The sequence below is a fragment of the Polyodon spathula genome, chromosome 5 (assembly GCF_017654505.1).
Source record: "Polyodon spathula isolate WHYD16114869_AA chromosome 5, ASM1765450v1, whole genome shotgun sequence".
NCBI classification, from domain to species: domain Eukaryota; kingdom Metazoa; phylum Chordata; class Actinopteri; order Acipenseriformes; family Polyodontidae; genus Polyodon; species Polyodon spathula.
The window spans coordinates 14,953,955-14,979,975 of NC_054538.1; the positions used below are offsets into that span (position 1 = coordinate 14,953,955).

Consider the following 26,021-nt stretch of genomic DNA (forward strand, 5'->3'; position numbering starts at 1 on the left):
TATTCACCATAATTTAGGCCTGTTTTTCAGTCTCATACGTAAACACGCAAAGGTGCCAAATATGTGAACACACACAACCAAAGTATTTCCAAAATCACCTTTACTATTCTGTAAAAAAAAAAATCTCCTACTCTACTGAAGGAAGTTAAGAAAATGTGAAACCACTATTAGCAATGATGCTGGGAATGCACAGTAAGGTTGTTTTTACATTTTTTTAAAAAAAATATTTCTAAACCAAACTAAAACACATGTTGTTTTTTGTTTTTTTTACAAACCCCACCAAATACACATTACTGCCATTACTCTGTCAAATTGCACTTTTGTCTTGGGAGACATTTTGCATATCACAACCGTAATAAGATCTTTAACCGTGTAAGAGTTACACCCTTACCCCCTAGGCTATAATGGTTGCTTTTTACTCTATCAAGAAGGACGATACATTCATCTGCAACTGCCAAAACACTGATATCTGGTAAATCAATAACGTGTTGAAGTGGAAACTTCACTCTCCCAGCTGTGATAAAATATTTAGCATAAAAGTTATGACCAATTTATTTGCTGTAATAGGTTTTTTATTTATTTGATTTTAATTAAAAATTAAATTAGGCTAGAGTGCCAAAGATCTGAAAGTAAGCAGCCTAAACTTATACAGATGCAGACTTTTGTGGCATAAGTATGATAATATGATCGAATAGTGGAAAAATTACACACACATATTAGACTACTGGTATTTAGACCATTTTAGTGGAAATGCTGCCATAATATTTTAAGGAGAAAACTATAATTGCATTTAGGCAAACTAGCATGCAATTACACACACACAAACACCTTTCATAACAGCTTAGACAATATTTTCTAAATAAAATACATTGCAAAACATATTCTATCTTCTATTAATTCTGTTTTTAACATTTGCTTCCTAATATCTTTTTTTAAATGCAGCTTTGAGGATGAGGTACCCTTTTGGTTTCCCAACGCTGCAGAGCAGCTTTACGAAGTTGATCAAGTTCTTCATATTAAAAAAGCTTCCTGTTTTAGCGTTTGCTTTTAATGAGAATTCCAGAGTTTCTTTAACATTACACAAGCAAAATAGTTAGCTAAATGAAAAGTTATCATCCTGAAAATGGATAATAGTCTTGATTTTACCAAGATAAAGTTTTTTCTTCTAAACATCCCAGTGTGTCCAGTTTTATACTCCTCCTGCAACAATGCTGGTGCTCTGATTGAAATGAGTGGCGTATTGTCCTTGCTTTTGTTTCTTTTCTCTCCGAGTAATGATTTGTTACCCCTCCTCACTTACCAATGTGACCATTAGTATCAGTGGCTGCACTGTACATACGAACTTCATGTTAAGACAAAATGTGTCTGGTAAAAGATGTACGATTCTTAATTCCAGATCAATTCACTATTCACATAAAGGCTATAGCTACTATAATGAGAAGTACATTTGTTAAAATACGTTCCATCAGTGGTATTCAATATTTGTTATAAACTGCAAGCAAAGGCTTTACTGATTGAACTACACATAGATCACCTACTGCTGAGATTGTAGTAGTTAGTATCACCTACAGTGTGGTGGGTGTATATCAACAATATAATGTACAGTATTTGTAATTTACAAATAAATATTTAAAATCAAATGTATAAAGAGACTGAGATTACTCCAGGAAGTCTGTTGTAAAATTCCTAAGACTGTACTTGAGAGACTCGTTGGATATAGTTCGGAGCCGTTTCCCCCAACCCCCCCGATACAGTGTTTTAGTTTTGGGGTTATTTGTTCTGAAGTTGTGCACTTAGCCTTTAACATAAGACTTGTTTGCAATGGGTTGCAGAAGATAATTATATTTCTGTCTCAAAGATGGGAATTACTCAATTTGTTCCTGGAAATGTACACATTTAGACCCATGGAACAGGTTTTGAACCAAACTTCTACTGGTCTACTCCCATCTAGGTGCTCCATGCTTGGAATGTACATCTCCAAAATCTAGAAAAGTATAGTACAATGACAGTATGATGATATGAAAAATCTAGAGCAGGAACTTGTGCCAAAACTTATTGTAAACATAGCAGTCATAATCAGGTCATTTCAGGGTGGTGTCTACAATTGATATTTTAAATTGAGTGCATCTACCCTCTGAATAAGGGTACCAGCAGAACACCTTAATGAATACTTTGGCAAGGTTTCAAATTTTATAATGCTGCTTTAAATACACAGGAATTACTGTTGCCTAGCCGTTGTCAAAAAGCACTGCATCTTATCGCGTATTAAAGATAAAAAAAAGTAACTAGTAATAAACCTATAATGGATACACTGCAGCAGATGTCAATTGAGCTAACCAGGTGCACTCTTCAGACTAACCGTCAATGAAACAAGTCACCTTGCCAGTGACTTTAGTGTAAAATTGGTATTAATGATTACAACTCGTGTATCCTCTCCAAATATGGCTAGTTTGACAATGTACTACACAACTTGCTATAGAGACATCAGAACCTTCCACAATTATTAGTCATTACCTAGGTATAGATATCAACTGTCCCCCTGTCCAAAGGTTAGATATGTACTACTGTATCTTGAATAAAGACTTTATAGTAATAATTTATGAATTATATATTGTGGCACAAAGACCATGTAGCCAGGAAATATTGTTTTGCATACTACAAAGTTTGCTTACTAAAATGCACTAGAAAGTCTCCCAGGCACAGAACTCTTAATATACATTCTCTAAGCTAGACTGAGAAACTACAAACCTAACCCAAACAAGGAACTGAGGAGTCGTCTCTGGCTCAAATGGATTGCACACTCCACAGGCTGACATTTGTGCCTTTGAGCTATGAAAAATAATTCCTTAAGAAAACACAGCAACATTTTCCATGGTGACAATGTTCAGATTTATTGCAGGTTCATCATGACTCACAGGTAATAAATATAAACATGTATTTTAATTTTATTGAACACAGAATGCAAAGTACTCTAGCAAGTAATGTAAACGTAAGCCGATTTCTACCATCGTTAATCATGTTTTTTTTGCATAGATAAACCAGCTTAACAAAGCTTCCCATTGATTTATAAATCAGAAGTCAAAAAGGGGTAGGTTTTTTTTAAATTTACTGTACATGGCGTTTTACCACACTGACAGCAAAGGCAGCTTGCATTAAAGGGAAAGACAACATTCTTTAGGTTTACAACAATTAATGAAATACAAAAAGTTACAAACAGAATAAGTATGCTGCAACAAATGCAGCAGTGGATTTTGGGGTAGTTAGTGTTGGTATTTAAACTGTTTCACAGCGCATTTACATTCCAGTGGTACAGCCACATTCCTCACAATTTAAACCACCAAAACAAAGTGTACAAGCTAGCAAAAAACTCCATGCTAGCCAAGTGCTGTTGCTAGCATTGTGTCTCTGTACCAATGGCCTGAGTTACCACACCAACACATGGGTGAACAAGTAAGTTTGTTCTTAGAGAAGCAATTACCACATTTGCAAAAACAGGCTACCAGTCCCTAGAACAGGATCAATAGCACAGTGTTATAGATGCAGTTCAAAATGAGTTTCCATACATTGTCTGTTTTTCAGTTAGTTGTTTGCTTGGTTTGTGGGTGCTACCATCTTCCTGTAAATTTCATCCATATTTGTAAACCTAACAACTTATACATATGCAAGCTGTAAAAGTCACACATGTAACTAATTATGGGACAAATAAATTTGCTATGTCCATATTTCAGAAAGGGTGTGGCAGAAAAAAAAAAAAAACCTGTTCAATCTTGCTAAATCCACTGGAAACCAAACATCTTTTCAGTTTCATTCAGTTGGAAGAGTTGTGTTACACCCATACAAGGTAGTGGTGCCATAATGCATCTTCCAGCTGAACAAAAAAAAAAAAAAAAAAAAAAAGCAGCTTTGGTTCTTCAGACTGGTACTTGGAGCCAAAAGGATAATCTGGTCATGTCCACTACAAGAGAACCAGGCATTCCAATTCAGTTAAACGTTTCCAGCTGTGTATATAACCGATAAAGCTGTTCAAATTAGGGGGGTAGATTTAAAAAAAAACACAATAATAATAAAAAAAGTGTTACTTCCCTGTTTTAGAGTCCTCTTCAATCAAAACTTCTAATAACTGCATTTGCAAAAGTGTCAAACTTCTGTTCTCTGAAAGGCTTGATGGAATGCTGCAAGAAATTATACCTACACTTTCTAGTTATGAGAATCTTCACAAAATGTAATTTATTAAATGTTGAGTCTGGTAGCAAATGGAAACAGAAAATACCTTTGCATCAGATCTCAAAGATACAGAACCAAACAATACTGTTGTTTAACAGATATTAACCATTCTGAGATTTAACTATAAACCACAGATATCAGATAACATTTCCTCACTGAAATATAGGATTTTAATTGCTTTACAAAACAAAGAGAAAACACACTTTCACCATCATTACATTATCCTAAGCCTTATGTTAGCGCCTATTAGGTTGGTGCTACCATAAATTTGTACATACCCATATTTATGAAAAAAAAAAAACACATATAAATGCACTGAAGTTATCAGTGTGTGAACTGTGATTCTTTGTTTTGCTACTCAGCCTTTGTAGCTTAAGCAGTTTTGAACTGTACCTTTAGCAGCTAGGGTTCAAATCTATGTATATCCAATAGGTCCAGAATTAACTATATACAGAAGAGCAAAATTGGAAAACAGGAAAAACTTGTCATGAATGGCTTTTTTTTCCTCTAATTTGATGGGACAAAAAAAATTATTAATCTCCACACATGTTTACACAAGTAATCCAAATCTCACCTACATACAGCTAACCTCAAACCTTTGGTAAAATGGCAGCAGTCCCAACGTTACTCAGGATAAGAGGATTACGCTTGATGTCCATATCGCCTGCAGATACTATATCTAGGTATAGCCCTAATATATATATGATAGATAGTTATATATATATATATATATATATATATATATATATATATATATATATATATATAGATATATATATATATATATATATATATATATATATACACACACAGTATATATGTAATATATAGTCTTGCTATTCGTTTATTTGGGTTGTGTCATGTCAGAACGAGCAAGCAAATAAACCAAACTAATTGTCCTGCAAGGAATTTTATGCCAGGAACTCCTCTTGTTTCTGTGGCTTCTGGTAACCTCCATTAGCATGCTTCTGGTCATCCAGAGCATAACTTCCCTCATCCTTTTTCTTCATTCTGTAAACCATCAGAACCACCAGCAACACAGCAAATGCAAGCCCAATTATTCCACCAGCAATGACACCTGTAGGAAAAAGACAAAGGGCAGGGGTTAGGTTTGCAGTAATATGTATATTCCCCCCCCCCCCCCCCAAAGGGCTGATGTAGAGAAAAATAAATACCCCATGTGTATTTGAGGGTCAAAATAAATACAAAATTACGATTCATACATTGTTTCTCTACTAGTCAGTGAGGTGCACCCAGGTTTGTGCACATCCAACATAGATCTTGTTAAATTGTTATGCTTAATACTTTTAAATGTTATTGTAGAACAGGTTAATTCAAATTAAATACAGCAGATGCTACATAGTTCATCAAGTGATAACTAATCACACCATTGAGGCTTGCCTAAAAGTTGTTATTGTAAACTGAACCATGCAGTATTTCTCTTCATTAATGTGTAAAAAGAAATTGTAAGGACTATATTCTTACCTCCTAGAACCTCTTTCCTTTCCAGAAGTCCTTGGCTCATAGCATTGTCCCCTAATTTTGGTGCTTCTTGGTGGTTATTTGACTGGGTGATCTGTGGTACTTCAGCTTGGACTTTGTTTTCAGTTTCGGAGAACGTGGCGACTTCCAAGTAAATATCATCCTTCAACAATATAAAAATAAGTATTTTTTTATATATTTCAGGTTTGCATGCATAGTGTAACTGTACACCAAATATGACAATTGAGTGAGATGAGTGCATCAGTGACCGGGGCTTTGAGATTATGGGAAAGACCAATAGCCAGACTATGGAAACATGGTTCAGGGCACCTCAAAATTAGACAAATTGTAGGAACGAATGACAAACAGTACGATTGTTGTATTGTGCAATGGTGTCTGATGTTAATGTTTGCTGTCTCCACCCTGTTGCAATTGCACAGCACAATGTGCCCAACCTTTTAAATACAGTAATGTTCTTACCAGAGAAGTCTCTGCTGCCAAGTCTTCAGTGTCCACAGGCAATTTCCTGCCTTTGTTAGGTCCTGCAATGCCATCACTGATATTGGAAGCTGCAGTACTCTCTGGCTTGGCATCAAAATCTACAATACCAGCACTGGTAGTTGAAGCTGATGTTGTACCTACACTGGTGGCGGGGCCTGCAGTATCGTCAGGTTTAGCATCCGCATCTACAACGTTGACACTAGCGGAGGTGGATGAAGATAAAGACAGCGTTATACTGACAGATGTGGTGTAGTCTGCTGTGCTCTCAGGCTTAGCATCAGAGTCTATAATGCTGGCAGAGGTTAACGGCACAGTTTTACTAACATCAACCAAAGATGGCAGAGTTGAGCTGATAGCTGTGGATGAAAGTTCCTTGTCACTGACAATGCCAGGCAAAGCAACTCCTGTAGTGGTTGGGTCGGGCGATGCCTCTACAGTACTGACTGGCACAGAGGTCGTTGCATCAGCCACAAGAACGTGTACTGCACCTTCTGTGGTTTCTTGTTTCTCCGAGGTAGTTTTCTCAGCCATTTCAGGAGAGGTTGCCGTTACAGGGCTTATTACCTCTTCCTTCACAATTGTGGAAGTTTGCTCTGTTGCACCCGAGGATGAGGGAGACATGGTAACATCTGGTGACCTATCTCCTTGGAATGGAAATAAGGAGAGATATACAATGTAGAGATGTACAACACACACATTAATTTTATTTAGATATAAAAGATGATTTTACTGCTTGGTTTAGAATATACTGTATGTTTTGTACCCAATGTGAACACTGGGCTAAAACGGCCAACTTTTTTTGTAAAATAAAAAATTGATACTAATATTATAACTATGCTCCTTTAATTTGTTGAATACCTTATTTCTATGCTTGTTTAAAATTTGGGATATGCAGAAACTTCAAAAAAGACACATATAAGCCAATAAGTTACTTGTGTGTCAAAGTCTACCCCAACTCCCATTTAAAAAAAAAAAACACAAAAACCACAAGCCACAACTTACCATCCCCAGAACCAGAGAAATCTTCATCATCATCTCCTCCTGATCCATCTAGATATTCAGGAACAGCATTCTAATGAGACAAAGATTAAGTGTATGAGACACATTGTAACTTTTGGCATTCATTATGAATGAGCGCAGGTCATGGCTTCTATCGCAGGCATTACACTAACAAAAACACTATGGTCCTGCAAGTGAGAACAGCAAGATAAGACAAAGGTATTTTCTAATATTTCAGAAGCCACACAAAGTGTAAAAGCACATAATGAACATAATTATATCACCTACCTAAAACAAATGAGTTAAATCACTGGTTTAGCTGTGCTGACAAGTCAGTTGTTAAGCAGATCTTTGATTCTTGTATACAAGCTAAACCCTTAACTGCCCGAGAATCTCTTTTTGCAGTTGTAAAATTCCAGGTGTAAACAGCAATTCACAATTTTTACCAAAGGAATTTAACAAAAATGAATTACTTGGAATATGAACTAGACCAGAGGTCTCCAACCTTGGTCCTGGAGAGCCCCTATCCAGCAGGTTTTATAGGTGTCTTTACATCAGTGGCTAAAAGATCTGGAACACCTGTTAATCTTGACTAATTGAGCCAATACGTTCAATTAACAGATTGGTTGAAATCAAAACCAGCCACCACAGTAGCTCTCCAGGACCAGTGTTGGAGACCTCTGAACTAGACAAACCCTGGAGTATTACTTGACAATAGTTTAGTGACCTGTAATAGTACCAAGTACACCAAAAGTGAACCACAATAAAACTGAAGCTGCCACTCAAATATAGAGCACTTAATTTACAAATGATAAATGCAGAGGTGCAAGGTCAGAAGATCCATATATTTCTTTATTTAACCCATTCCCCAACTTGGAAGATCAGATAATACAAGAGGTGTCTTCTAAAACTAAAAATAGATCATGTTAATTGTCAAGAAGTTTCAATTAAAACAGTTATTGTAGCATGTAGTAATTACATTAGGGCAGGGGTTCCCAATCCTGGTCCTGGAGGACTGCTGGTTTTTATTTCAGCTAAGCTCTCAATTACCTAAACCATACCCTTAACTGAACTAATAATTTGCTCAGACCTTTTTACTTGTTTTCAGCTCCTAGAAAGCTGCAGATTTCAAGTTACTTCTAAAATCTTAGTTTTCGAAATCTACAACTTTAAGATATAAATGAAAAAGGTCTAATAAGCCAATTAGTTCAATGAAGGGATCAGTTAACCCTTAGGAGGTCCTATGTTGAACCAGGTCAGACATTACAAATTTCCTTTCCAGTCTGATGCTGGACCCTGTCCGACATCAAGCACAGGTCTCTAGTCATTTTTTTCTCCAGAAAAAGCCAAGAACCTTTCAATAGCAGAGTGAGACCGATAGGAGCTGAATGAAGCCCCCCCTCCCCCGAAAAAATAAAGCCTATCCGAGCAATACACATAGCCCCTGCACCACAGAGATAACACTGACACAAACAAAGATAGCTGCTTCTGCATCCAGCGCTCAAAAGAATCACATTTGCATAGTTTTGAGATGTTATAGTAACAATGACTTGGACAGCATTATTGAGGAGTTTGGTGTGATCAGGAGAGGATTGATCAGTATGCATGACTATAAAAAGGTATGTGAAATACAGCAAACAAAGGGTGGGGCTTGGTTGGAGATGCAGTACTGAATGTCCTTTGCTATACAGTGCCTTTTAAACCAGTTACTCTGAAATATTTTAAGTAGCGCGTGTGAAAATAAATTGGACCTGACAAGTGCTAAATAAATGGACCGCAAAAGGTTTAAGTAATTAAGGCTGGGAACCCCTGCAGTAGGGTGACCGACATTTGATTAATCCACACAAGCCACAGACACTGCGTAAACAATGGAACTGAAAGTAGCTTGGACTATGCTTAACTTCAGAAATACATGATTAGCACTTAAACGTAACCAAACTGAAAGCTACTGTTGCTCAATGTGGTCTTCTGACCTATCCAACAATAAATGTATCAATACTGGCAGTGAACCAGTTAAAAGTAGCAATTGCTTGAAGCAACAAATCAGTCATTTTATGCTGCTTCACAATCGTGTTCACAGGCTCCACATGGCCAAGCTGCACTTCCAATTTAAGGTGTGGTTGAACAGGGACTATGGGTAACGTAAACAAAATGTGCCAGAAAAAACACATTTGTCATAGTGAAAGCACATGCATGCTCATTCTGTAATGAGCAATTGCTAAACAGCAATGCAGCTGTGCACTCAACTTCCAGGTCCTTTAAAGTTAGTTGTTTAACATTTTTTCCTTGCATCTGCAAGGAAAAGCTACCCTTTCCGTTTAAAGCCATGACGTTTAAAGAGATGCATATTTGCTTTCTAAACTAAATCTCTGTGGGATCTGTTCTGATCTGAACCAGTTGGTCTACCTAATGTGCAGATAAATTAACGATCCTGCCCTTTTCCAGTAGTATATCAAACAATCATTTTGGGTTCAAGCCCACAACTTTCACACCAATGGTTGGCGAGCAAAACCAAAACATGTATACCATAACATTCTTTTTTCACACGCACCGTTTAAAAGTAATTTCATTCACAGTAACAGGTATAAAATGCACTGAATATCAACAATACACTCAGTACTGCATCTCCAGCCCTGCTCCACTCCTTGTTCTCTGTATTTATCACATGTCTTTGTAGTTGTGCATACACCTGATCCAACATAGGACCGCAAAGGTGAATACAGCAGCTGAAGCTTAAATGTGTGTCCAATGCAGTGAAACATGGGCCTGCAGTACTGGCATGTCTAAAATCACCATTTTGCACACAACCCCTATGAAGCATCTATCAAAATGTGACTCGGACAATATTTAAGTATAGAGTTCCATGTTTATTAAATAGAGTGAATAGTTATGAGGCACTGTAATGCAGCTAGAAGTTCAGAAGTTACGCATTTCAAGAGGATTAGGAAAACAAAACAGAAGCATAGCGTTCCTTTATTTGCAGTTCCACAAGGAGAATCAAGTACGGGCTTCCACAAAAGTCCACATGGAATTTTCCAATTACCAGCAGTTAAGGATTTAGCTTATATCGGAAGGTATTAGTGTACAATACAAGAATCCTAAAAGATCTGCTTGACTTCTTGGCACAGCTAAACCAGCAATGAACTCATTTGTTTTAGGTAGGTGATCGAATGGTTCATTTTGTACTTAGCAATTAATTTGTGGTGGGTGGGGTTTCCTGTCAATATGCCTCAGTTGCTGTAACAAAAAAAAAACCACACTACACACCTCCATCAGGAATGTCTAATCTTTCTAATATGAAATATCATGCACCATTACTAACCTTCTATAATACCATAACCAAACTTTCCTCATCCAACAAGAGATCAATCCACCTAACAAAATGGTATTGCAGTTGGATAGGGCACTGGCCACACCGCTCCTTACCGTTCTTTTGACTTAAAGGTAACTGATATGTGCAATATCCATACCAACTTTTAATGCAAGCATGCTGTTGATTAGAGTCACTTATATGGATACACTACTCAGAAATCCAGGATTCACAGTGGCATGCTTACTTCTACATGGTTTTCAGAACATTAATATTGTACACCGATAGACAATACAGGCTGTGTAAGGTTGTTAGAAATACTACAGCACAAGATTTCTGGTGGCCTTTTGCAGGAAGCAAAATAAAACAAACAATGCTATCTCCAACACCAATCGCATCATTGCAAATCCACATCTTTAGGATAAAAAAAGTTACTAATTAAAACAGAAATCAATTGATAACTGTGTAAAGAGTTTGATTTCAAACAAGTATTTTCACTTTAGAAATTATATTGTACATTATTTGTGTGGTTAAGGGAGTCTGAAATGCTAAACATTATTCAACCAAAAAGTGTGCTTCACTTATTTTATATTAAAGCTCCCAATATAGTAATCATGCATGTTGACTTTCATAGCAGCAATCTGTGGCAATTCCACAGTAACTGAAGGAAAAGAAAAAAACAAAAGATTTACCAGAAAAAAGGAACGAAGTCGGCGATTTACACATATCAATACAAATCATGGCAAGTTATGCACCTTGCTTTGGTAAGTTGAGCAACAACTTCCTCCACAAGAGGGTTGGGTTCAGGTGAAAATGCATTTGTATTAAATGAGATCAAAAAATATGCACCGCATTTGAATCAGTTTGCTAAATATTTTGCAAACTATTGGATAGATTTAAAAAAAATGCATCGATCAAATGCATTTACAAGTGTTACTATTTGACCAACTATGCGCAATTAACGATACATCTATTAGTAATACGACATTAAAGTAATAACAGGGTTAAAATAGCAGATAAGCTTCCCATGTACCCACATGGACCTCAGAACTACATTTCCCCCCCCCCATCACCCTCCTGCTCACTGAAATCCATCTCAGTTACATATAAGCAGGAGAATGATGGCAAATGTAGTTCAGAGGTCCATGGGAAGCCATCTTGAGGCAGGGAATGCAATGTAAAAAAAAGTGGTCAAAATGCAAAAAAATAAATAAATGCACCTTACATAAACAGTTGTAGCAACACATGGGAACATGCAACAAAATAAAAAGGTCCTTATGTATCCTTTAATGGAGACCTTACAAGTGTTTGCAACTATTGATGAGGCGTTTTTGTATAAATTTTGATAAATGCATTTGAATAATCAGTATTTGCAAAGTTGCATTTAAATGAAACTGAGGTGCACACATTTATAAGACTTACATGTATATGCATTTGAATGCAGTTGTACTCAGCCCTGCTTCACATCCAACATTAACAGGACCCATTACTGTAGATAGTGTACTAAACTGCTAGAAAAGCTACCAATTTCATCTTGAGTCTTACTGCCTATACTTGTTTGTCTCGTCTTCTCTTGGATTTGTTTCTGCAACAGACATACAAGAGATTTTATACATAGGTCTTGGAAAACAGAAGCTGTAACAGGGATGCACTTGATAGGCAGAGCACTCCAGGAGTGTTACACAGCACTTTCTATTGAACTACCTGCATGCCGAGAGCGCACCGCAACATTAAACATTAAGACATTAATTTGGTAATGTTAAACATTTTACTAAAAATTGCTACTTTTGCAGTGTTACATTACCATGGAACCAGCAGCATATTAAAAACAAACGCATATACACACACACACTAAGACTTGAATCATATTGGAGAGAAGAAAAAAAAAGAAGTACTACTTAAATTGTAAGACTTAAACAGAGGAACAGAGAAGGCAGATGCAGGAGTGCATGGAAATGCAGAAAGCTGCAAAACAAAGCAACCAACTGCTTGAGTCATTAACATGTATTTAAAAGAATCGTTGAAATTTGGAAAGTTTTTGATTTGCTGTATAAAAATGGTACGTGGCTGAATAATTAAAAACTTGTTTTTGGGAAGAGTTTATTTTGCTGTACAGCACTTACAACAGAAACATCTAAATCACAAGCGCAAACTGCACTGTTACCCGTTTCACTTACAGGTGGCTACAATCACAGTACTGAGGAACAACGTAGGTTTTCAGTCCTTATAGGACTTGCATGCAGTTGAATTCATTGCCTCTAGAGCCAGTGTTGGCCCTCGATGCAAGTGCAATAGAGCCATTTAAAAAAAAAAAAAAAAAAAAAAAAAAAAATTAGGTAGCGCCACGGCAGAGTGTTCTGCCACTAATCGCAGCACAGGTTAAGGCCATACGTTTTTTTTGTTATTAGATGTTAACTGAATACAGTATCTAATGCAACTGAAGCTGGGAAAGGCAGCCAAAAGATAGGCTTTCTGCTACTCTACAGCCACATCCATCAGTGACTTTACAGTCAAATAAAGCAATGCCATCTACTGCCAGGATATCAAAATGCAAAATCACCTTCAATTATCATCCTTTCCTGCACACTGGCAACAGTGACAAATTACACACACCGATTTAGTTTCATATTTTAACATTAGTGATGCAAGCCGATTACTCATGAAAACAAAAAAGTTATGTATAATTTAAAGCCATTAAGAAACTGATGGTAACCGAGCTACAGTACGACTCGTTTTGGTACGAACACAGCAAGATACTCAGACCTAGATAGGTTCATTCAATATTTCACCCGAGCTAGGCAAGAGTCTTTTTTGCTATGGGTTAACAGGCGATTTCAAAAGATAAGCCTTGTAGCCTACCCTGTTCAGCAGTGTCTGGGATCTATGCACAGGACTAATTTCAGTGGGCTGTAGCTCTGCTGGCAACGTCCATACTTCATTATTGCATTGGGTTTTAAGTTGCATGATATTTCATGTTTAATACCAAGGTGAAATAGAATGGCAACTAGATACTGAATTACTGCCAAGAGTCAAGTTAAGCCAAGCTGAGAGTCCAAGTTTCTCAAGTTTTTATATAAATTATACACAACTAGAATCTGCTATAGTGTTCAAAGCAGTACAGTAATCAGTCACATACCCGACTGCGGTGGGACCAGAGAAAGGCCAGATATGCAAGAAGTCGGATGAATGAATACTCTTAAACACCATTACACACAACTGTAACAATTACTATATTTTCATACAATTGCTGTTTTGAGATGAAGCTTTTATTAGGAGCTCCCTTAAATCCCTTGTTTAGAAAGATACAGGGTATTAAATGCCTGTGAGAGTAGCCGTCTGCCGTGTGGGTGCGTGCATTCACAGGCAGGAAATTGAGACGGATACGCCCGGCAGGCGAACAGGATTTATTTACATAAACACACTGAACAGCTCATGCAACACTACCAGCAACGGCAGCTCACGGAGCACATACAGTGTATGAAAACTTTGGTATGATCTATAATATCTGAACTAATCTCTGTTCAATAACAAACTAATGTTGCTGAAGAGCTTGATCATGACAGATAAGCACTTAGGGTGGATATGTGACAGCCGGACAAGCGACGGATTACTGTACTATTTAAAAAAAAAATAATTTGGAACACATTTTAACATATTTACCTGCGTGTGGACAGCTGCCTGTGGAACAATGTGCCATCATAACTTTCATAAAAGCATAGAAAATATGATTTCCTATTAATTCAAGATTAGCTAAACCAGCAACAGTCCTAAAACCAAATTTTATGACCCCATGGCTCTTTAGGGAAAGAACAGTATTTGCCTGGGAATACAAGTCACATAATAGGCCTTGTGTTCTCAAAGGAGATACATTCCTTTACAAATCTGCACAGGTATCGATCCGTTCTTCCCCATGCCCACATCTACCCCCAGATCTTTCAAAAGTTGTTTGCAGACATTAATCTGGCTATTGTTTGTGTTTAAGGGATGGTCTGCAGAAACGAGAGAGAGTGCATTGAATCTCTTTCTCTGGCACCCAAGGAATGTACTCATCAAGCCTGGAATTATCCTATATTGATCCTGATGACAGAAGAGAAGTCCCCTGTCATCACAGGTGAGGTTAGCTTGCTGGACCCGAATCCATACACTGGGCAGTCTGGAAGGCAATTAAGCAACTTCCTGCAACTCAAAACAAAAGCCTCATTAGGAACAGACAAGGAAATAAGAAACCAGACTAAACTGCCTTCAGAACAAATTACATGGGTATTTTTATTTCCGAATGATATGCAATGCATTTGGCAAGTTTTGGTGCACAGAAAAAAAATTACCATACATCCAAAAAAAAAAAAAATACATGGCAGTAAAATAGTAATTGGAAAGAGTTTATAAAATATGGATCATTGATAATCAAATCATAATCTGCTCTAAATCTGAGCAATACATAAATGTACTGCTTTAAAAAATGAAAACCAAGAAAGGCTGTAACCACAACTGGCTTTCTCTCCATGCTACTTTAATAAGCCAAGCTTATTTTATTAGGTCATTCCCTTTCTGTCCTCAGGCCAGCACCTGTTGACCCGATACAACTTACTTTGAAAGCATCCAATTCCCCAGTTTCAACCAGTTTCTCCATCAACTCTCCAAACTGACACCTCTAATGAACAGAGAACCTGGTAACCTCAACCATGGCTACATAACCCAGACAGCACCCAAACTGGCTGTTCTACAGAAGACACTCTCCATTTACTCTCGTTTTTTTCAACATACAACAGCAAAGCCACCTCACAACAAGAAATACAAAAAACTTGTCATTAAGGCATTACATTGGAGGGTTTGTTTTTAGTACCCAGGCAATAACGGTCATGTATCATAGAGTCTGCCTTAATCACCTTTAGTTTCTTTTTGTAAACCATAAAAGGAGATATTCGAGCGTGAAGTACCTCAGATATCACCTTACTGTATTACAGCCTTGGATACTGCAGTAACAAAGTGTTGTGCATGTTTGTTTTGCTGGCATAGGACAAGGTGTGTGTGCGAGCATGCACACAAGTCATCTGCTGATATGCCTAACAATCTTAAACTTTGTGATATTTCAACTACCAAACAATCCAGGAGAATCGGCTCACGTACAACATTAAAGCTTCTGTAAAAATGTGGACAAACACCCGAGAGTTGCTTGTTAAGAACACAGCACTTTTGCCTACAGGTTAAGAATGTCACAATGCCAATCCTGCCCATCAATAAAATGAATAACCCTCCCCCTACAAACAGCAAAGCCTAACTTAAGACTGCACCACACTTGAACACCAAGGGCATAAGCCGTATCTTGGTGCTGTTTATTTAAGAAACCCTGTTCCTGTGAAAGACCAGGAGTTCTTTTTTGTGGACAGTTATTTTTTCAGTGACATTACATCCTTACTTTAACAGATTCTGTGCTATGCGGATGTTAAGAACTTACCACTGTGAAGTTATCATGAAGCACCATTTTAATTATATAGCATTTTAATTGAATGTCTATAATACTTAACATGTTACTTATAGAAGCATCTTTCAGATTCAATATTACGTTCAATATTACAACATTTTCCACAACTATTTACAGCTATGTTTGATTTACTGTTCTCAGTCTTCAATACCGTTAAGTTCTTAAATCAGTGTGTTCCAACATCTAGCATCCTTCATTTGCAAAACCACTATAGTTCTATTATCGCTCTAAAAATATAAATCTCTATAGACGTTCACAAAATAGTAAGAAACAGGTGAATGAGGAATCTGAAGTCCCCACAAATTGTTTGTTACATGGTGCGTTCCTTAGAAATATTTGACAAATACTTCCGATCTACTTTATTTGAATTTGACTCAACAGCTGTGATACTGTCCTGGCTTTTCAAAGATATCAGAAAACCACAAGCTTCAGTCTCAGCTGGGGTAAAGGTTTTATTCCATAAGGACGACGACGAAGCTAGAGAGAGAATAAAAATCAGGTATTCAACAATCAAATTACCATTACAAAATATAAAAGTTTTAGTTAGTTTGAATTCTAGTTCTGTAATCACATTCCAGCAGATTCAAAAGAGCAGGCTTGCTCATGACTTTTTTTTTTTAAATAGTCTTTCAGATTTGTAACCAATAGCTAGTTCCATCATGCTGGATAGAATTAATGCTCCGATCTTCAGTTTCAACAAGACAATTAAAACAGCTGGACCTCTAACCACAGAGTTCATCAAGTCTGCTTAATTATATTATGTAGTAAATCGTTTCAAAGACGTGTGCCACCACACCATCTGCCATTTTGAAGGATGCAATGGTAAACAGTTCAGTTAAATTTTGATGTGGAAACTACCCTAATTTTACTACTCTTAGCCTTCAAGCTGTTAAATCACATGGTTTTACTGGGTAATTTACACATGTTATGACAAAATAAGACTAAGCAACCTTAACAGGGACTAAAAAAATAAAGGCAAAGACAGATCGTCAAACACATCCATGATGCAAGCCGTCAGGTCTACTGCATGTGGGGATCAAAGAATGAACTAGAGCATAATTGAGGCTGAAATTCATTCAGCATCATATCACTACCTCTAACAATGCAGACAGAAAAATCCATTTTAATATTTCAAATTTGTGTTCCTCAACTAAAAACTACAGTGCAGTAAACAATAGGTCCCATCTGGAAGTTACTGTGCATCAGAACAATTGCAACAGTATAAAACTAGCAAGAAAGAACTTTGTGCAGGACAGAGAAGTCAAATGATTTCTCTAAGTAGACATTTCCAGCATAGTCACTGACCAAAATACATCAACATGAAGGTAGAATTAGACTTGGTGAGTAACACACAGACCCCCTTATTCCTCAGAGTAGAATGTGAGACATTTACCAATGCAATTCTACCTCAAGTAAACAGAACAGCAATTAACGGTGTCCAAGAAGTACATTGTGGACAGCTGTAATCATGATGTATTGTGCCAAAAGTGTCGTGTAGCTTTATGCCATTGGGGATTATCAGAACTACACACTGTCCATGCTATGTATGGGTCTCAAAAGCATGAGGATTTAATATTAGTCATTCAAACAAATTTCAGAGAAGCCATCTTATGTCTGGTCCATTATGGACCATGTTCATCACTTGCATTCAAGAGCCAGTCTGGAAGCTGCTGCAGTAAACCAAATATTGACACACCAACTGAAAACATTAGCTGAGCAAAACATCAGGGCAGTGAAATTTTTACATTTCCACTAAAGCTATTAAACACTCAACACTACTTGAGCAGGGCCTGTCGATTGTTTGATACCAAAAGTCCGCAGCCTGGTATCTGTATGATACAGAATGGGAGGCGATCACAGAAAGGTCTGGTGGTTTGTGTTGTCACACAAACTTCCACAGACATGTGGTAATGGCATGCTCAACTGAATGAATGCCATGTGCCTTTTGATCACATCCTGCGTCGTCTTCCTGGTCCTACTCTGCTTGGTAGCAGTACAAACTTGAAAAAGCAAAAACTAATTGCTGAAAAATGACTTGGAATGACTCCAATGTAAATCTCAACTGAACTCTTATCTGCAAAATGGTTTTCATTCAATACGGCCGACCCCCCTCCCCATAACTGTTCCTGTACATCACACGCTAATTGGAGTTCTTGCACGGATGTAGACCAAAGTGGTAAAAAGGACAAGTCGTTACTGTTCTACCTTCAACTGCACAATCATTGGAGTGAAATGAACTTATAGGGAAACTGATTTTAAAACCGTCGCGGCACCTAAGATAGGGGTTCTGCATGGTTACAATATGTTTTTGGAGGGCGGGGGGCTTGCCTTGGCTCGAGTCATAGGAGTGGTACCTAGCACTGTTTAACTCTGCGAGGCCCACTAGAGTATAGCAAATGAATTGGGCCAGAGTTTATAAGCACTGGAAAATGTGAACCCTTTTTTTACCCTGTTGCCTCCACACAGGTCAAGAATTCCCCGCTCCCCCCTCAGAGGGCACTTTAAAAGACAGAAGTCACACAACAGTCTTAAGACTTATTTACATTTTCAAGCATTTATCAAAAAATGTTTTCTTTCCCATACTTGGATTGACTATGCCCTGAAATTGTAATTCCACCTGGCAATTTTATTTTTTTGATCATCCTTAATCTCAGGAATCTTTAAAGATTCAAAAGTGAAATATCCAGAGTTAGATCCCTGTGATGACTTCATTGTGTGCAAGTCAACTTGATACCACCTGTCACATCTTAATTTGTACTTTCCTGTGGAGCTAGCGGACTGCTTGGGGGGGGGGGGGGGGGGGGAATCCTTGGATGACCCTTGATCATTCATTTATACATGAAAGGTATCCAAGAAAATCAACATGGGTATGAATTTTGGTGGCTCTACATATTTCAAAAGGTATCTGCTTTTAAAAGCACTGTGTGGCAAGAAGGGGCTGAAATGGTTATAATAAAAATACCAACTCAAAATATTCACCAGAAGTTTCACTTACAAAGGTGGAAACTTGTGCAGCAATGGACAGACTATTTCACACTCATACTTCACAATTCTCATATTTCAAGCAAAAAGTGATACTGTATGTGAAGTATTTTAACAGACAGTGCTTTCTGAAGCCACACAGACAATATCCTTGTACTATTGAACTACTGTGTCATTGCATATAAAGTGTTAATCCTAACTTCCTGCATCTTATTGTATACTGTACTTCAGTAGCATAATTTACACTTACAGTAAACAATATTTAAATACTGTTTTGCCCTGTAACACTTGTAAGTCATTTTGGCTAAAATAAATATTGAGTACATGGTTGAAAAAGTAATAAAACATTCATTATGCGAGTTGTCTACAAAACTGAATACAGCTTTATACTACAAAGAATGTGCCAATACTAGTTTGCCTGAACGAGTTAGGAGGCATGTTAGACGAAGGTGCGATTTTAAATATTTAATTAGACACCACAACAAGTATTTGTTGTCTGAAAAGGAACCAGGTGTGTCTACTGTCAATACACAAGACATTCTGGCCACAGTGAAGCCATTTCAAATTAAGCATTGTGTAAAACACAGGGATGGGCACAGTAAACCTCCAAAACAAAGACTTACGCCACTTTATACACTCTCTCACTAAATACTAAACTACACCATTTTGTCTGTACCTGAAAAATGTTCACCAATGTCTTGGTTGATGCGTTCTTACACTCTCAAATGGGTGTCTGGTACAGCAAGGATTGAAAGACTCCCATTCCACAGAAGTTGTATCCATTCCTGGTTTTACTATGGGTTTAACAAGACACACAAGTTTTTGCTTATACATTTTGGCTAATCAAGCATATTAAAACCTGGCATGGGGGAAACTGCTCCGCAATAGGGTTCTTATTTCCATCCCTTAACTATTACTGGGACAGTGGTTGGAGGCTAATCCTCCTTATATCAAGGTTCTGTTTCTCAAGCACTGTTTATTTTGGTTAGAGCTCTCTTTTACCAATTACCTCTCGCTGCCACCTGACTGCCTTGCTTGAGACCCCAGAATCATACTGCTGCTACAGAATTGCTGTGCAGAACATTTGAACCGAGTGCTATTAGCTTTTTCTTGCAAAATAAATGAATGACTCTGCAGTTCTCTCAAGACAGGCTTTCAATTCACTGTAATCATGGAATAAAACTGAAGAGCTTGTAGAGTTTGTTTGATTTACCGGTCCATCTCTTCCCCCAGTTTTTCACAATACTGCAAGTTGAACCACCTCATACCCCGTTCAGTATCCTCACACACTAAAAATATAGATTTTAAAATCTGACACAAATAACTGCGATTCATAAATAATGGTGGTTGCCATTAAAAGTGCTACGGAAATCAATCCAGTACTGCAGGGATATCCAACCCTGGTCCTGGAGAGCCACAATCCAGCAGGTTTTGTTAGGCAACCCTTAAATCAAATTTCTGAAGAATTTAAGTCGCTGATCAATTTAGCAAGTTAATTTGTTCAACTGAATCAGAAGTGGTCAGCTCTGGTCCATAAGAGCTGCAGGTGTTCAGGTTTGTTAAATTCTTTAAAAAATTACTTAAGTGAACAAATAAGTACTTAAATTGAAAACATTACTGCTTAACTAGTCAAATGAATTGTTCCTAGTTAATTTATGATTAAGGGTTACCAAGAACAGTGGTTTTCAACCCTAGTCCTGGTTAGCTATAATATTTTTTTTATAAGGAACTTAAACTCAAAGTGTTTAAGAGCTGAAAACAATTATAAAAGGTCTAATTAAACTAATTTCAATCAAGGGTCTAATTAAGTAAATGAGAGTTCAGTTGGAACTAAAACTAGTAGGGACAGTGCCAGGACCGGGGTATAAAACCACCGACCTATAAAACCGGCTGGATTGGGGCTCTCCAGGACCAGTGATGGCCACCCCTGCCATTGTATTTAGTCATGGAGCATACTGGACAGGATGAAGAAACCAACAGATACCGTTGTTCCACCATGCAATACAGGATTACATATACTGTATGAATGAACTTAAGAAAAGCATTTGGTCCTCTCTTTCACAATGGCTTGTCCGTATAACGCAGGGGTCTCCAATACTGGTCTTTCTTTCAACCGAGCTCAGTTACTTAATATAACCAAGTATTGGCTTAATTAGTTAAGATTAACAGGTGTTCCAGACGTTTAATCACAGATGATGTAAAGACACCTAAATTGGGGCTCTCAAGGACCAGGGTTTCCTGGTATAACCTATGTAAAACTGCTAAGGCATTAGGACAGTGGTACTCAACTCTGGCCCTCGAGATCTATTGCAGTCCTGGTCTTTATTCCAACCAGGTCATGAATTAGTTAATTTCTCCTTAACAGCTTTAATTAACTACACTGAACCTGCTTGGCACAAAAACCTGGACTGGATCTAGAGGGCCAGAGTTAAGTACCACTGCATTAGGGACCCTTGCTATAAGATTCCTGGAACCACAGCAATAACCATTGAAGACTTCAAATTCCTACCTGGCTTGGTTTTGCTTTGCATTCCAGGACATGTTCAGCATTGCATATGTATAACTAAAGAATGAGACTTATTTATATGACAATGTTTGCCTTGGTTGGAAAAACATGAGACCCTGCTACTGTTCTCTGCACCCATAACCCATTAAGAATGAATTGATTTTTTCAAAGAATGTTTCTTGAAAAATCACAATCTGTATTTATGCTATTTGATACATTACATTTAAAATTCACTATTGGGGCTAACAATTCGAGTAAAGTCATTACAAGATAGTTGTAAGAGAATTCAAATAGGTTAAAAATGCTCCAAAGAATTACACAGCGTGTCCGCCAGTGGTGCACAACTCTGATCTGGAAGACCGGTGTCCCTGCAGGTTTTTATTCCAACTGCACCCTAGAAGTACTTTATTGGACCTTAGATGCTTAATTGGTCCAATTAAGCTTCATTTTTAGGGTATGGTTAGAACAAAAGCCAGGAGGGGCACCGGCCCTCCATGTCCCCAAGTTGTGCACCACGGGTGTACACAAACGAGAACACTGACAATGGGTTTAGAGCAGTGGTTCCAAAAATGACAAGTTTTTTTTTTTATGTTTATTAATTTTCGTTGATAAACAGTCTACATCTTGGCACCAGTTTACTGACCGCTACCAATATTTTGATCTTTTACTTGTATAGGAAGCATTCCCATACTTTGACACACTGACATCAGGACTATATGATCAACACAGCTGCAATTATGATGATGTGTTTGTTTTTTTCTCTTTCTCTCTCTCTCTCTCCTGTAAATTGTATATCGTCACCTAAACATTCCACCTGCGGCAGTGGTGACAAGCAATATAGTTAGTTGGATTCCTCATTGTTCTCCCTTTTGCTTTTAATAAGTGACTGACTAACCACAACAACAGAAAACTAATAAATAAGACTAGAGATAACAGTATGTTTGTAAAATGTGTAGTTTTGACATGCTCCAGCTTGTGGCATTTTAAAACTTACGCGTCTCCACTTATGCATGAAAGATTTAATTGTCTTGGCAAATTAAAAATGTTAAACTTTTTACTGCGTTACACTGTGGAAGTTTATTTAAAACACGATTACTCAATCTTCATCTCGGTTACTTTATTTCTTAACATATTACTATTATATAGCCACAAAAGCGAATGCCACCAAATCGAGTATTTTAAATTTGAGTATGAATTTATCTCTGTGTTAAAGAAAACAAGCAGAAATGGATTCCCCCATTGTTGAAAACACGTGAGTCTCAAATCTTGCCTTCATTTAAAACAATTTTCTGGTTTACACGCAAGGAAACAATATAAGCTACATACTTAAAACACTGTTAGACAAAGACGCAAAACTCACCGAAAGAGCAACAGAAATCCACAAGGCGATATAGTACACGAGTATCGTGGTGCGTGACATCCTCATTTCGCTTTCTTCGTTTAAAAGTGTTATTTTTCTCGACGTGTAAATGTAATCTGCGCTGCTCTAAAACAATAGCATACAGACAGATACGTTTAAACTTCTTCTTGCCGAACCAGTTAACACGCTTTATGTAGAGACGGGGGACTATCAGTCACTATCAAATTACCTCAGTGGACTCCGCCTCTCTACAGAGTGCCAACACCCGATTTCCTAAAAGGTGAGTTTATCACAATTATCCACCAGACTAAGTATGGGTACATCCGCTTTCACTGAGAAAAATAGGAACTGCGGATTTAGAACCACTAAACATAACCGTGGTATATACCAAATATAGGCCTACGTAAATAAAACGTTTTTCTTTCTTTTTTAAAATTTAAATATACTTTTCAGAGTAATCGTCGATACAATTACAATAAACCATAAATAAAAGTAAAATAGCAGTACTAGCAGAGTACAGATGTGTCTAGCTGCTATTAAGGATGCTTGACATTCTATACGTTCTAGTGTAGAGCCATAACGGGGTACATCGTCAGAATGGGGTACACATACCAAAAACTTGACCCATGTAACGTCAGAAAATGGTAAGCTGTAAATGCTGTGATTGACTACTTCACAAATCATTACGAACTAGACAAACTGTAGTTCACCCACAAAATCGTATGTCTTTACAGTTTTAGATGACTCAATTTGTTGCTTATCAATTAAAGTCACATACATTTGCTGAATTGTAAAAATGTTTTTTTTTTTTTTTTTTGTTAAAAAGAACTTTAAGGGCCAAACTCAGTAAATCGTACCCCTTTCAGGTGGAAGCTAAAATCATTTGCATATGCCCGGGCAACTACAGTACCCAGTGTATCAGTTTTTAATGCATACCACAAAATAACACCACACCGGTACAGCTAAAGTACAATTTTTATAAATGTCTATACAATCTTTGTCTTTTTAGTTTTGTTGTTGTTGCTTTAATTGCAATCCAATTCTGCATGATAATACTAATACTAATATTATCAATCAGTCAATCAAATAATTTTTTTTAATTTTAATTTTTATAGCGGCTTTCATGGCAGAAAAATCACAAAGCACTTTAAAATGAAATAATTAAAAAGGCCTATGAAAACAAGACCAAAGAATACAAGTAAAATAGTAATGCAAAGCATTATCAAGGAGGATGACAGTTTCTTCTTGAATTCTGTTATCTTAGAAGGGCTTAACTTCGAGCATCCTAACTTGGATTCAGAGCCACTCACAAGGTGGATTAAGAAGCAGTATTTGAGAGTGGCTGTAAGAGATTTTTTTAAACAAAACTAGGAAAGGGTTTGTTAAGGGTATGAGCATGGTGGAGCCCTAATGATGACTCTGATAGCCCTCACCCCACAGTAGCGCTCCTGTAAACTACCTGTGGGGGTGTAACTGTCAATGGTTGCTGTGTGTCTGGCATGTGAGAATTGGTTTTGTTTCATTACTGATTGGTTGTCCAAAAAAGATCTGACACATATCGACAAATGTATCATGATGTATACCGTGCAAGGGTTTTGTTTTTTTGAAGTTTGACCCATTATAAACCTTTTCATGTTTTATTTCCCTTTTTTTCTTCATTTTCAGTGCTTGCTTTGCAGGTGGACCTCCTTCTTTTAAACCACTGATTTTCTCCTTTTGATGGTCCATGCTTTCCATTGTGACCAGGAGCGTCATTATTGTAAGGCACAGCGAACACACACATAGTTAACAAATCATTCGAACCATGGGCTAGTTCTTCGGAGCACCAATCACACATGAGAATCTTAAGGACTGAAATACAAACAAAAACGAAATATTGGGAAAAAAGGTTCCAGAGCCATCTTTATATTATCTTGAAATTCTGCCTTTCACTTTCTAAATCTTTTTTAAATTTTTTTTTTTTTTTTTATCAGAAAATCATTTAAACAGCAAGAAATGCATGTCAGACCAGCAGGCCCCCTCGAATCAATGTGTTTAACTATTTCCACTACTGTATTGTCCAGAGAATATTGTCCTGTTAGCTTCATTGTTCTTTTCAATGTGAAAAAATGTATTTATAAATTAGTTTCCCATTGATTTCAGAAATAATTGTTTGCAATGTTATTCTGCACAGCATTTTTTGATGTCTTAATGTTACCTGTGTTTTTGTGCAATGGGGTTTCTGTTGTGATCTTTAAACCAGTCTTTGATCCCAGGAGGTGAGTGGATAATAAACCTTTCAATACATTTAAAAATGTCTTTAGTAAAGGCTCTACAGCTTGGAGTGTGGAAAGAGTCATCTTGGATGAACACAGAGTTGCACGTACCTTTGTCCACCTGTCAGCTAGAGTGGAATAGCAGCTGGGGTTGGTTTGCCTTGTGAACTTACATTGACTTGTACTGGTTAGACACCAGCTGAAGGCAGGCAGATACCAATGAAGCTGAACTCTCTTGGCAGTATCTACTGCTTTGGTGACAAGAGACTACTGGCTGAGGTTGCCTGTTGATATAGTTGGTACTTGTGTCACAGCGGTGAGGTGACATTCAAATTGGTCACCTAAAATGTAAAATAAATAACTAATAAACAAAATATTAATGTGTAATAACTTAGACCAATAATTATATCAATCATGTAGTTTCTCATTAAAATATGATCTATGTGTACTGTAGGATATTTGGCAATAAATTCCTAAAACTAAGTTGTTGTTTTGTTTTTTTTAAGAAAAAAAAATCTTAATAACTCCACCAAATGTTTTGGCTGATGCACAACAACAATGGCAAAAGAATAAGCCAACACATTTGTTTACTGTTGCAATAATAACTGAGTAAATAAATGTAACTTGTTTGATTGGGTTGACTATGCAATCTCTACTACGTGCAGACAACCTTAAATTATCTACTGTAGAAACTGTCTGCCTGTAAACTGCAAAAAGCATGCAAGCAGGGTGGAATTTGTCCCTAATTAAGCATTGGCTTAGCCTGTAACATGTTAACAGAATGCCAAACAGGTTCTGAAGCCAGTCAGACCACCATTTCTTGATTGAAAACAATGTTTACCTCCCTTTTTGCAGAAAAAGTGCCATAGCCTTTATAGATGTTGGGTGAATTCTACCTCCATGGCACCCTTACTGAAACT

General features: G+C 37.2%; 1 protein-coding gene across 1 annotated transcript; it reads right to left on the bottom strand.

Annotated features, from left to right (window-relative positions):
- Positions 1 to 5,090: 5,090 nt before the first annotated feature.
- LOC121315605 (syndecan-1-like) lies at positions 5,091 to 23,028 on the bottom strand. The gene is made up of 5 exons (XM_041249839.1): positions 22,847 to 23,028; positions 7,210 to 7,279; positions 6,187 to 6,851; positions 5,710 to 5,869; positions 5,091 to 5,302 (listed from the first exon to the last, which is right to left on the bottom strand). Exons 1-5 carry the CDS (start codon positions 22,910 to 22,912, stop codon positions 5,136 to 5,138), a joined length of 1,128 nt encoding a protein of 375 aa, XP_041105773.1. The 5' UTR covers positions 22,913 to 23,028; the 3' UTR covers positions 5,091 to 5,135.
- Between the last annotated feature and the right edge of the window lie 2,993 nt (positions 23,029 to 26,021).

Bases quoted from the DNA above. Each gene is read 5' to 3' on its own strand.
- LOC121315605 (XM_041249839.1), bottom strand. From the start codon at position 22,912: ATGAGGATGTCACGCACCACGATACTCGTGTACTATATCGCCTTGTGG. The intron at 6,852-7,209 runs GTAAGTTGTGGC...TTCCATTCCAAG, and splicing joins TTTCTCTGGTTCTGGGGATG to GAGATAGGTCACCAGATGTT. The intron at 5,303-5,709 runs GTAAGAATATAG...TTTTTCCTACAG, and splicing joins AAGGAAAGAGGTTCTAGGAG to GTGTCATTGCTGGTGGAATA.